General features: G+C 28.4%; 1 protein-coding gene across 1 annotated transcript; it reads right to left on the reverse strand.

Annotated features, from left to right (window-relative positions):
* Positions 1-4,139: 4,139 nt before the first annotated feature.
* Positions 4,140-5,516, reverse strand: LOC139426738 (uncharacterized; the record flags this gene model as incomplete). The annotated part of the gene is given in 1 exon segment (XM_071186567.1): positions 4,140-5,516. A coding segment is annotated over 1 exon segment (956 nt), but the record flags the coding sequence as incomplete, so codon positions are not given.
* Positions 5,517-14,504: the final 8,988 nt, after the last annotated feature.

Below are 14,504 nucleotides of genomic sequence, written 5' to 3' on the forward strand. Positions count from 1 at the left end.
TATATATATATATAGTATTAAAAGTATTAAATAAAGATATTTTAACTAAAACAAAATACAAAATGGATTTTTCATCATCAGGAATATAACTTCTAATCATAAAAATAAATAACTTTGTGCAGGATTATTTATACTGTGTGTTTAATAACTATAAAATTTGATAAAATGAAACCAATGTCATGCTACTTATTCTTTTCAAGGTTCTGTTTTTGATAATAAATGACACTTTGTGTTATTCTTTGTGTAGTGATAAATCAGCAATTATTTTTTTCATCATCGTTAGTGAAGAATTAACACAATTTGTTAAACAAAAGTATTTAACTTCAAAATGTTGTATTATTTTTTATCATTAAGGAGTTTTCCATCGCTAGGGACAAGATTTCTACACATAAAGATGGGTGGATTTTTACGAAATCCTTCCAATTCTGAGTAGATTTAATATCTTCAAAATGCGATGAAACGAAACGAATAGCATGCTGTTTAATCTCTTCAGCGTTGTGATTGATACACCATGTTATTATGTCCACTACATTGTGCAATGATAAATTGGCAATTAAAAATTCTTCACAGTAAATTTGAAGTTCATTCAAAGCAAATAAGCTTGCTGCGTGATACAAATCTTTTGCAAGTTCCAAAGTCAAATCAATAAGTCGCCCAGTGTATATGTAGTTTACAATTTCTGTGAGTACTGATCCACTAATCATGTCGCAAATTATATCTTTGGGGCATTTCTCATCGGCAGAACTTTGAAATATTTGTGCGAAGGTTGATGACTGCTTTGAAAGAACATTTTTGTGTACTTTTATACTTACGTCACCAGAAGTTAGAGTTAGGTCACAAAAAAGCATATCAGTATTTACAATTGTTTTTCCGGGAACTTCTAAGTTTTTTAATTTTAAAATGCTAGAATGTTCGGAACAAAGTTCTTCGGATTCTGTTTTATCCCTTGTGGCAGACGATTTGCATGGATCGACGTTATCAGAACATTTTTCATACATTAATGAATTCTCAGATTCCAAGCTATAAGTAGATTTTGAGTCGGAATTTTCATTGAAAATCTCAATAGCGCTTATTTTGCATTTTATGAACAAATCTCTTAACGGATTAAAATGGCGTTTCATTTCGGATATAGTTCTAAAAAGAGGAAGTCTAATGTAAGTTTCGGTTTTTGACAACGACTTTAGAACTCGAAATCGCATTTCTTTTGCAGAAGTAGATGTCAATATTATTTCACCTTCTACGTGCACATTTTTGTCTGTACTTTGTCGACACAATCGTACTACGACCTCTGATTTGAACGGTGCGTCACCAAGCGGGAATAAAATCATTTGCCACCAAGTTTTATCGTTTGTTTGGAAAAACTTACTTCCAAAACATTCTCCGTGGTTCCAGAAAACATTTAGTAATTTTCTGTCCCTGAAAGAAATGTTCCACGAGAAAGAAGTAATATTAGTTTCCTTTAATAAAGCCATACTGGTATGGAAATGAGTGTCGCAGCTGTCACGTAAATGATAATAAAAATGAATGATAATAAGCTGAAATTCTTATCTTTAAATTGTGGGATGCTATCAGCCAGACTGTCGGCTTAAATAAAGATAGAGTGTAGATAAATAGATTTAAAATTGTGTTGTAATATTTTTATTATTGTTTGTTTTAAATACGATGCATAGATTTTTTAAAAAAAATATTAATGAATAGAACGGAGTCGCAAAAACAATCTACGCAATTACGACAACGGCAACGGCTAAATCAGGCTGAATATTAAAGGATCTGTATTCACTTTTTAAAAAATGCACAAATCAAAAGGTTTATTATCAAAATTGTAAATATTCCATTTCGCAACTGTAGTTTTATAGTGCACATAAAACATAAACATACCGTAGTATATAAAAAAAAAACTGTCATATTACGAATGGTTCGTAATCTGACAAAATTTTGACGTGTTTCTAACAATCGCCTTTCAACTTTACTCTTTTTCCCCCCCAACAATAAATCCTCTCGTTGTGGTAAGTATTCTAATCTGAAGACAGCTCAAAATGCATGTTTACGGAAATGAACGCAGCTCAAAATGAATGTTTACGGAAATGGACATAGCATTTGATTTCGATTTTCGAACTTCTTTTATGAGTATTCTTCTTTTTTAAAGAATAAACTAACGACTCCAAATAAATTCGTAATGTGATATCACCATTTGCATAAATCAGTTGGTAAATTTTTTAAATTAGTCACCTTTTTTTTTTCTAAAAGGAAAAAGACTTTAAAAGTCAACTGTTTCTACAAAGTTGCCACGGATGCTATAAATTTAAAATGGAGGTCGCAAATTTACGTTCTAAGAATTTATGTAGAGTTTTAAAACTCACTTTATAATTTAAAGTTCTGAATACGAAGAAATTGCCTGAAAAGTTACTTTTGTAATATACCTAGCCACCTCAGCCCCGAAGTTTTGAACTTTGCCCCGTAAGGATTATGTTTAGTGTTTAAATAAGTAATGGGAAGTAAACACGATTTTTCTCGTTTCGTTGTTAAATATGGGCTGAAAACTGAAAAGGCTGATTTCGAGCTGTGTCTATTTTTGTAAACACGTATTTTGAGCTGTGTCCATTTTTGTAAACACGTATTTCGAGCTGTTTCCATTTTTGTAAACACTCCTTTCGAGCTGCAAACACCCAAAAACCCAACGCAAACACCCAAATTTAAAAGCTCATAGACGATATGTTGCTTTCAGTTCAGCTTTCTTAATAATAATTCATTAGCGATTTTTTTCTCCCCTAAATGGCGCATAATGCGAATGCTTACTTGACTCCATTTTTCTTAAGGATTCCAAAAAATATATATTAAGGATGCTCATTACAGAACATTCTACTTTCTTTAAATTTGATGCGCAAATGTTTTTGAATTAAATAGTATTTTATTTTTATAATGAAAATGTGCTGCTGCTTCATGTTGACTTAATGTTTTAGAAAATTGCTGAGTTTTGTTAATAATAATTTGCAAAGTTAAATATGATTAAATTATTTGACTTTTTTGATTATAATGAATTTAAAATTTTAAATTAATTTTCTAAAATAGTTCTTGTGCAAAACATTTTTGTAGCTTTATAAACTTACGTTAAGCTTAAAGAGGATAAAAAAACTTTTAATCGTAATCGTTTAACCGATATATCAATAACACGAAGCGTGTTTCCTTGAATAGTTAAAAATACACAATACTGAAAGAAAACACAAATAATTAAGATCAAAAGGATAAAACTTCTTTGAAAAAAACGCGCTAAGAAGCAGCAGAAATTTCAGAAAAAAGTATCAATACAAAACAAATGAAATAAAATAAAAATATGACCACCGAAGCCGACGTCTTCAGGGGGTACCGGCCCCGGTAGCCATTAAAAACAAAACCATTTCTATTTGAGGGAGAAGCAAAAGCTTAAAATATCTCCCTCAGTACCCCGATGGTTTTGTATAGAGGTCCAGGAAAAACAAGATACATTCAAAAGAATAAACAAATTACGAAAAGAAAATCAATAAAAATCATCAGAAAATTAAAAACTCACAGTCACAGGTCAAGAATCAACTTCAAAAGCGGAGGAAAAGAAAACACTAAAAACTGAAAAACAACGCCCCCTATAATAATGCGCAGTAAAAGTTTAAAAATGATATGAAAAGGTCAGGAGAAGGAGATACGTAGATAAATTAATAGAATGCTTAACTGGGGCTGCTCAGTTAAGACTAGAATTGCGCCCTGTTAAAAGAAAAAATATAAAAAAAACCTAAAAACCATCAATCATTTTTTTAATTAAAAAATTAACATTACAAAAATTAAAAGGAAAATCATTTTTACTCAAATTATTTAAAAAATTATCCACAGCTTCTCGAAAACTTTCAACATTATTACAAATTTTCTTGATCCTAACTAATTGCGAAAAAACAAGATTTTTGAATATTTTACTACACAAATTAGTTTTAAAGTTGCAGAAAAAAATAACATTAAAATTAAAGGCTTTTCTTTTATCAAACACACCAATTTTAATAAAATTGTTAACAATATCAATTTTAAAATCTAAATATTCAATATTAAAGCAATTTTCATTAGTTTTTTTCAGGACCAAATCACCAGGATAAATTGTATAAATAAAATTATAATCGTCACAATTAAACAAAATCAAATCATCAATGTATCGGAAAGCATTAAGTACTTTATGTTCAAGAAATTTAGCCTCAAAAAAGTGCAAAAAAATGTTGGCAAAAGCCCCAGAAAAGGAATTACCTTGTGGAATTCCAATAATTTGTTTATAAAAATCTAAACCATTAAAAAGAACATTCTCAAAAAGATTAAACTTGCATAAATCTAACCAGTTAAACCTATCAATTTTTTCATCAAATAAATACTTGTCATAAATACCTTCACAAATCTCAATAATTTTTTCATGTGGTATGCTGGTATACAAATTTTCAAAATCAAAAGTGTTAATGCTGGAAATATCATTACTTTTAATAAAATCCAAAACTTCAACATTACTTTCAATAATAATATTTTTCTCTTTTTTAATTTTAAGCAAAATAATTTTTAAAAAACAAAAAAACCTTTTACTAATATCAGAATTATAACTATTAGTACCACATGCTATAAACCTAAATTTAATCGGATTTTTATGAAATTTAACTATTGGAAATAAATATGGAAATGTAATCCTATTTAATTTAAATTTTAATTTTTTACTAAATGCAATAATTCTTTTTTCAATAACTTTTTTATCTTCTTTTAACTTTAAATAGGTATTATTTGCATTATATTCCCCAATAATCAATTTTTTAAAAAAATATTTACACATAATACAGAAATTATTTGAAGCTTTATCTACAACAGTAACAATGAATTTATCCTTAAGATTTTTAATTTTTCTAGATAAATCATAATCAATAAAAGTACCTTTAGGAAATGAACTAAAACTGGTATTAAATAAATTAAATTTAACCCTTTCAATAATTTTAGCTTTCCACTCAGAAAAACCTTCAACAGGCCAATGATATTTTCTGGAAATTTTTGCAATAAAAAAATCTAGATCTTTTTTAATGGATAAAATAAAATCTTCTTTTTTCATCTTAACTCTGGTTCTAAATTTTGAACCCTTACTTAAAATGCTAATTAGATCCTGATCACCCACAATTTCCAAATTTCCGGTAATAACATGTCCATAATCATTATCAATAAATTTTGAAAAACCCTCCTCATTACAATAACAATCAGATTTAGAAATACAATTAAGATTTCGACTTAAAAAATTATAATTACACACCTTTTTCCTAAGTGTAGAAGAATATTTAAAAGCAGCAGTAACCCTAATTTGTTCTAAAGGAAAGAAATCAGAAAGACCATGAATAATCTGTGGTAACTTAGCATTTTCAAAATTCTTATCATGAAAATTAATCGTACAAAAAACCCTTTCGACTTTAGAAACATTATTAAAAAGCAAATCAGTTTTATTAACACCAATTTTTGATTTAATTAAATCCAAAACTATAAATTTAAAACTATAAATTTAACAAGTTCAGTTTCTTTTCGTAATTTGTTTATTCTTTTGAATGTATCTTGTTTTTCCTGGACCTCTATACAAAACCATCGGGGTACTGAGGGAGATATTTTAAGCTTTTGCTTCTCCCTCAAATAGAAATGGTTTTGCTTTTAATGGCTACCGGGGCCGGTACCCCCTGAAGACGTCGGCTTCTGTGGGCATATTTTTATTTTATTTCATTTGTTTTGTATTAAAAATACACAGTTTCTCTTCAATTGTTTAAAATGTTGAGAACACATTTGTATGCTATTTAATTAATTACTTCGGTGCGTTTTAAAAATCATAGATCCTAAGACATTCCAGAAAAATTATTTTTTCTGAAACCAAATTTAGCGACTATTTCCTTACCTACAGGGACAGCAATAATTTAGTGAATTGGGCCAAAGCAAAATAGGTTTTCGTCCATTGTTACTTGATATTGATACAGATGAAACAAATTATAATATCTAGTCCCTAAAAACATATTTGAAACAAAAACAAACATGTTTACAAACTTTTAATAATTTAAAGGCTTTTATGTGATTTCAATATTTTAAACATTATTTTTAATAATGTGGGTTTTATACCGGATTGCAAAGTTAAGCGTTTAAATAAAGACCGAATGATTTGAACTAACTTTGAAATGAAATTAGATTAAATTAGATAGAATTAGAAATTAGATTAGAAATTTTATTAAATTTGATTAAATTAGAAATTAGATAGAATTAGAAATTAGATTAGAAATTTTATTAAATTTGATTAAATTAGAAATTAGATAAAATTAGAAATTAGGTTAGAAATTTTATTAAATTAGAAATTAGATTAGAAATTTTATTAAATTTGATTAAATTAGAAATTAGATAGAATTAGAAATTTGATTAGAAATTTTATTAAATGCGATTAAATTAGAAATTAGACAGAATTAGAAATTAGATTAGAAATTTTATTAAATTTGATTAAATGAGAAATTAGACAGAATTAGAAATTAGATTAGAATTTTTATTAAATTTGATTAAATTAGAAATTAGATAGAATTAACTTTGAAATGAAATTAGATTAAAATAATTTCTATAAATCTAAAATATTTAAAAGTTCAAAAATGTACGTTGACATCATTTCCCCTACAGGCTTTTTTCTTTCCGCCTGATGTATCTTTCTGATCAACTTTCTTATGTGTAAAAAACTGAAGTTAAAATTTATGACTTAAAAATTAAATTCTCACGAATATTTATCCTTAAGTTTCAACCAACCTGCTAAATCTGTAGTCATTAATTAAACAACTAATCACGGGTGATTCAGTATTTTAGTAATTTGAAGTAGTTACTAAAATACTGAATCACCCGTTCTGAAATAAAATACTGAATCACTACTCCTAGTAATTAGAAGGATAATCACTTCGTTACAGTTGTCTAACCGCGAGAGGTTATTCGTGGTTTTACTTACCATGAAAAGCAAATGTGGATTAAATTCATTCAATTAGTCCTAGCTACGCAAATTCGAATTTGATTTTAGTCTTGATGCAGGAGCTATCGTGATTACATTTCATTTATTTCGTCTTATCAAGTCACGCATAAGGTTATTTTATCATAAGGTTATTTTTTTCCAAGCACTTATGATTATTTTTCAAATCTAGGTAATCGTCTATTTCGTTACGATTAACATGGTAACAAAATGTTCTTACATAAAGTGAGTGGTTGGTGAGTGTAGCGAGTAGGAAGCGTTGTTTAAAAAAAAGTAATAAGTGAAAAAAAGACGAATGTATTTACATATCACATCCATTTTATGAATCGGCTGTTCAATACCGGTATCATTAATACTGTAGCCTTATATTATTTAAAAGTAATTTGCAAAAACAACGAGCATTTTTATATTCGTTTGATTCCTATTGTTAGCACTCAGTTATAATATTGTTTTGAAAAGTAATAGGTAAAAACAATGAACGTTTTTACATATCGGCTGCTCAACACTGGTAATATTTTAATTCTCCAGCTTAACATTGATTAAAAAAGTAAGAAGTAAAAACAAGGAATGCATTTAATTACACATTACATCCATTTTTTGAATTGGCTGTTCAACACCGGTATCATCAATACTGAAGCTCAATATTATTTAAAAGTATTATGTAAAAACTACGATCCTTTTTTATATTCGTTTGATTCGTATTATTAGCACTGTGCTATAATGTTTAAAAAAGTAATATGTAAAAACAGTTAACGTTTTAACATATCACACCAACTTCACATCAACACTGGCAATATTTTAATTCTCCAGCTTAACATTGATTGAAAAAGTAAGAAGTAAAAACAAGGAATGCATTTAATTACACATTTTTTTAATTGGCTGTTCAACACCGGTATCATTAATACTGAAGCTCAATATTATTTAAAAGTATTATGTAAAAACTACGATCATTTTTTATATTCGTTTGATTCGTATTATTAGCACTGTGCTATAATGTTTAAAAAAGTAATATGTAAAAACAGTTAACGTTTTAACATATAACACCCACTTCATAAATTGATTGTTAAACACCGGTAATATCAATTATTCAACTTAATATTACTTAAAATAGTTGATATATATATAAAACAACGAACATTTTGAGCTAATTTCTACACTTTTAATGGTTTTGTGATGTAATTAGAAATAAGTACGCCCACCAGAAAAACAGCGAAAGAAAAATGTTCCATACACAATCAAATTGCACAATTTTCGCATGATGCTCATGATTTCCTTCCTCCATTGGGATGCAAAGCTCATCTTTAATCGCGATTCATAAGAACAAACATCTATATTGTTTAATTAGCTGCTTTGGCTACGTGTATTTATGACACGTTTTAGATGTCTCTCCTCAGTAGAAAAAAAAAGTGTTGTCATTCCACTAAAATTTGAAAATTTGTGATCACGATTTTACTATTTTAAATCCGCCATTTAATCGCCAAATAAATTGAGCTTATAACAGTTCTTCATAACAGCTCTTTACTAAAATGCAATGTGAAGAACATTTTTTTTAAAATAAAAGGAATTCATCCGATCCTTTTTTTCTTCTGTTGATTGAGGCAACTCTTTTAGAGTTTTGGGTTAAGAACTTAGACAAAAGGTGCATTAAACAATTTTCTTTTAAATCAAGAAATTTTTATATAAAGAAATTTTTTTTCCTTCAAAACAAGATAAATTATGCTTAACTCATTCGAAATAATAAAAAAAAAACTTCCATCTGATGTAAAGTGAGCTAAAAATAAACAAAACATCAGGTGTAACTTTTGGTCTAAAGATCGGATTTGCATGTACTAGCACTCAAACTTAATGACTTAAGCTAATTAGTTAATATTCACAGTAATATTGACCTCAAATATGCTAATTAGTTAATATTGACAGTATTTTAAGTTACGAAATCAGACACAAAAACGTACTTTCTCAGAATAAGGATAAATTGTTTTCAATGGATAATGATTCTTGACCTCTAAAATGTAGCTATATGACATATGGTCCCATGGAAATGATATATGGTATAATATATAGTCCTATGGAAATATGGTCCACATAGTTTCGTCAGGATAGTGATCCAAAGTTTGAACCCTTTAATGTTAATTTCATTTTTTGCGTATTCCACTGTACCTCAAGAGCTATTTAATGCAAATGAAAAAATTTTACACGCAATTATAAAACTAGTTTATTGAAAAATATTTCATGAAGTAATAGTTTTTAATGATTATTTACTACTTTTTGTATTACTTTTTTTATTATTATTCATTAATGGTCAAAAAATTTGAATTAAAAGTATGCATATTTTTACATCATATAAAACATTGTGATTTTATAAGGCAAAACACAAAATTTGGACTAAGTCGGTCAAATTGTTTCCGAGAATTCTTATTTTAAAGAAAATCACCTATTTCAATTTCTCGAGAACTATTTGACCGATTTCGTTTAAACTTTTGTCATGTAAAATTACCTTCTTTAAAATTATGGAAGGAAAAAAAACCAAATACCTTAAAATTCAAAATATTTTCGACTATAATTGAAGAAAATAATAAAAAAAAATGATGAATATTAACTTAGTTAGATCTTTGGATAAAAACAAATTTTATAATTTTGTGCAAAATTTTTTTCAATTAGTTTAAATAGTTCTTGAAATGCGGTGAAATACGAAAAAATTAAAACCAACATCAAGGCTTTTAAACTTTGAACAGTTCTCCTGATCAAATTATTGGGACCATATTTCCTGGATAGCGGCTACCCCCCATATTTTGGTACTCAACAACCTGAATCCATTAAGAAAAAGTTTGTTTATTCAGAGAAAGTACATTTTTGTTTCGTAACTTAAAATATCATCACTAATTATGATATTTGAGGTCATCCCCTTGAACCATTCAGATTGAGTCCTAGAACGCGAAGATCCAATCATTACATCAAAAGTTATTCAAGGCGGGGTTTTGTACATTGTGCAACTTGCATTAAAGGGTCCAAACTTTAAACCGCTCTCTTGATCAAATTATTGGGACAATATTTTCCAAATTGTGGGGAGAGGGCCCATGTCCAAGAGTTCGAGGGTTCGGTCCCTGCTGGTCGAAGACTCCCCGTGTAGTAAATGGTGACTGATGCACGTTAAATCTGTCGAGTCTCAAAGTCCTCCATGTTCCCATAACAAATCAATACCTCTGGGGGTACCGATCCAGAAGTTTCCTTGTCTTCTGGATTGGTTCAAAATTACAAGGCTACGGCGTTGAACATTTGTAGTCGTAAACCCAAAAATTGGGTCGACTGTTCAACGGCGGTCATAAAATAAAATAAAATTGTGGGGAGAGTCGCGATGGCTCAGGGGATAGAGCGTTCGCTTTCCAATGAGGAGAACCGGGTTCGAATCCCAGTCGATACGAATTCCGCTTCTGGCTTGCACTGACCCCAGAGCTGACGTGAAATATCCTCAGTGGTAGACGAATCATGGGTTAGAGTCCCCTTGCCGTCAGGCTAGAAAGTAAATTTCTCCCAATACTCGATCCAGGAGTTCCCTTGTCTTCTGGATTGGGTTCAAAATTGCAGAGGCTACGGAGTTGAACACTAGTAGTCGTAAACCCATAAAATTGAGTCTGCTGTTCAACGACGGTTATAAAAAAATAAATAAAAAATTGTGGGGAAACTATCCCCTTTTTTAAGGGGGGGGGTCAAAATGTGTTTATTCAAAGAAAGTACTTCTTTGTGTCTGATTTCATGACTTAAAATATCACCTGCACTAATTAATTACGTAGTATATTTGAAACGAACCCTTCGAACCATTAAGATTGAGTCCTAGAATGTGAAGATCCAATCATTAGATCAAAAGTTTTTCAGGATGGCAAATTTTTTTTTCTCGCACTGCATGTACATGACAGAATATCTAAAATAATTTTTATTTTTAACTTCATCTGAAACATATTATAGAATAGTTTACGGTGTCTGCTGCTGACATTTAACACGCGCATACAGTAAAAAAGTCATTAATTGACTGTAATACAATTAGTTCCAAATTTTACTTGAATTCAACTTTTTTTTTAACACCTCTCATTTGCACTTGTAAACTCTAGATTTCAAGACCAAAATCTGTCGCAGTTTTGCACAAATATATGTTTTGTAACTGTGTACAGTGAACAGATAAATAAAATAAATAATCAAAAAATATCCTCCCGGAATAACTTTTGTTCTAATGATCAGAAGTTCCAATCTTAATGGTTTGGAGTTAACCTCAAAAATACTAATTAGTGCTAACTATTATTTTTTGTCGGATTTGGATCTTTGACAATGAAAATAAGGGAATAGCCGAAACATGATAAGTATGGTCTCAATAGTTTAGTCTTGAAAATAGTTAGAACTTAACCCTTAATGTTGATTTAACTTTTTGCCTATTTCGCAATATCTCTGAAATCGAATTTAAGGAATGAACCAAATTTTTGCTCACATTTGTCCAAAGAATCATGTATATGCGAAGAATCATGTATATTTGATCATGTATATGCGAAATATATCAAAAAATAGTTTTGATAATTAGTATTTTTTACTTAACTATTATTTTTTATTTAATTATTGTCTAAAAAATTTGAAGGTATAAATTGCTTTAAATTATGTAATTTTAGAGGAAAGGATACTAAATTTAAACGAAATGGATCCTGAGTTACAAAATTTAAAAAAAGCCATATTTTAAAATTTTTATTTCTCAAATAATCATTCAAGCCATTTTTTTTTCAAATTTTGCATTTAAAATTATATAGTTTAAAATATTGTAAAATTTAAATATCTTGCAATTCAAAAATTTTTTCGACCGTTATTAAAATAATAAAAAATAAGAAATATTTATTAAAAAATATTTTTTACTTTTAAGTATTTTTTTATATAAACGAATATTATAATTCTGTGCAAAAAGTTTTCTATTCACTTTAAACACTTACGAGAAGTGGAGAAATGCGCAAAAAGTGAAATTATCATATCTTTTTGTGCCTAATTCCGCAACATAATAGCCAGCACTAATTAATTAGCATAGTTGAAGTCGAACCTTTGATAAACTTAGGCATTTAGGTTGCGAAAATTCGATCATTAGAACAAAATTTATTTATGGTATTATCATCTGCTCTCTATACATATAACAATAAAAAAAGTAATTTAGTTAACCATTGGGCAGGTTTTAAAAATTTTCGATAAAAAAAATTCATTAGAATTGATGGGATTACTCGGAAGGATGTTTGATTCTGAGGTTTCTGATGAAATTGTTAAATTTTCCGAATTTTATTTGAATTAGTTTCATCGCTTACCTGATTTTGCATTTTTATTTTTATCATAAAGACTACATTCCGTAATACTTCCTTCTTTCATACTTGACAAACGGTGATCAGCTTATCTTGGAATCGAGATACTACTTTGCTGTTTTACATTTTTCTAAGATAAGCTATCACTGAATTAAAATAAAGTTCATTGTTCGATTTTTTTACTGATCCATTGGTTTTTATAACGAGCAACATTTTCATGACGTTTTAAATTCAATTTCATGTCATCGATAAAAGATACAGGACAGCGGTTTACCTAAAAAGGTGATCCGTGTAAAAAAAGGCAAAGGAACTAAAGAGTAGGGGAGAGTGGGGTCAATTGTAACATTTTTTACTTAACTATTTTTAACTAACAAAAAATCCAATATATTATTAGTATTAATTGACAGACGAGTAAAGTAGACTATCCTCTACTAGAAAAAAGAAAAAATACCCTATTTTAAATGTTATTATATTAGTTATTAACAATTTTTGACAGTCGTGCATTTGCTACAATTGTCCTCACTTACTACAATTGTAACAGTTCATAAATTCAGCTAAATCATAGTTTATTATACATATAATCATAGTTGTGATATATCTTCTATTGATCAAAGTAGTAGTGATATTTTAGGAGTAAAAATAATGATGAGCAGGGACCTAAAGGGTTAAACTTTTAACTTTAAGGGGTTAAAAATGTTAATTTATGCTGTGAAAGGTGACAAATTAAATAATGCACATGCAACATAATATAAATGATATAAGAAACTATTGTTGTTCTTAAAGAGTTAAGTAATGGTTTGTAAGCATAAGATTATTTATTTTCAGCTGTTACAATCGTCCCCAAGACGCCATTTCAGCTTCATTTGTTAAAAACAATGCTAGTTAATTAACAAAGCTAATTTTTTTTTATTAAAATATTAATTAAGGTGTCCACTTACATATTCGGTTAATAATTTTTATTTGTTCAAACAAAATTACTTTGTTACAATATAATATTCTAATACCAAAAAAAGTACTTACGTAGTGTTAAAATATCTTTTGCGTTGTAACTCTTTCAAAAGTACATAAAAATGGTTGCCAGCAGGGGTGTGCATGTAGATTTATTAAATACACCTTGTACGCCACCTAGGAACCAAATCTAGAACCCGACACTCGAAATTTTTGCTCTGTTACAATCGTACCCTGTTACAATTGACCCCACTCTCCCCTACTAACAAACTAACTAACTACTAACTAACTAACTAAAGATTCTGATTTATTATTTTTTTAAAATTAGAAACAAAATTTATTAGCATCATTATTAAAATTAAATATTCTTAATTTCTTCCCCTTGAAAAAAAATACATTAAAATGAATGTATGTGATAACATTTAAAATTAAAGTGAAAAACGATTATTCTGCAATAGTCCATGTGAGCTTTGAGACAATATTCTCATTCTAATTCTCTCTAGGCCAACTTATTTCGATGAAGTTATATTTTCCCACCTATATCAACAAATCTAAAGTATGTCAGACTACAAGGAAGAAGAAATGTAAAACTGATTGATTGAAATAACATTTTAAACTGCAATATACTTGGAAAGATAATTTGTATCATTCTCTAAAATTAAAACAAAAACTTAAATGCAACAATAGTTAACCACTACGAAAAACAATTTGCTGTATTAATATGGCTTCAAAACATTTTTTTTTTTTTTTACAGAAAAAGCTTTCAAGGGTGTGTTTATATATGCTAAATATAAAGTGAACTTTAAGTTATAGTTTTAAATAATTGTTAATTTTAAATGCGACAGTCATTAAATTATTGCATTTGTTTAAAATTCAATATTTTAGTGTGATAAATTCATAATACATATAATAATAAACCTCACTTTTTCCAAAGGTAAAATTTCTTCATAAAACAGTTTGTCAGTAGGGGAGAGTGCTGTCAATTGTAACATTTTTTACTTAACTATTTTTAACTAACAAAAAATCCAATATATTATTAGTATTAATTGACAGACGAGTAAAGTAGACTATCCTCTACTAGAAAAAAAATTAAATACCTGATTTTAAATATTATTATATTAGTTATTAACAATTTTTGACAGTCGTGCACTTGTTACAATTGTCCCCACTTACGGGGTCAATTGTAACAGTTCATAAATTCAACTAAAACATAGTTAATTATACATATTATCATA

The sequence above is a fragment of the Parasteatoda tepidariorum genome, chromosome 10 (assembly GCF_043381705.1).
Source record: "Parasteatoda tepidariorum isolate YZ-2023 chromosome 10, CAS_Ptep_4.0, whole genome shotgun sequence".
NCBI lineage: Eukaryota > Metazoa > Arthropoda > Arachnida > Araneae > Theridiidae > Parasteatoda > Parasteatoda tepidariorum.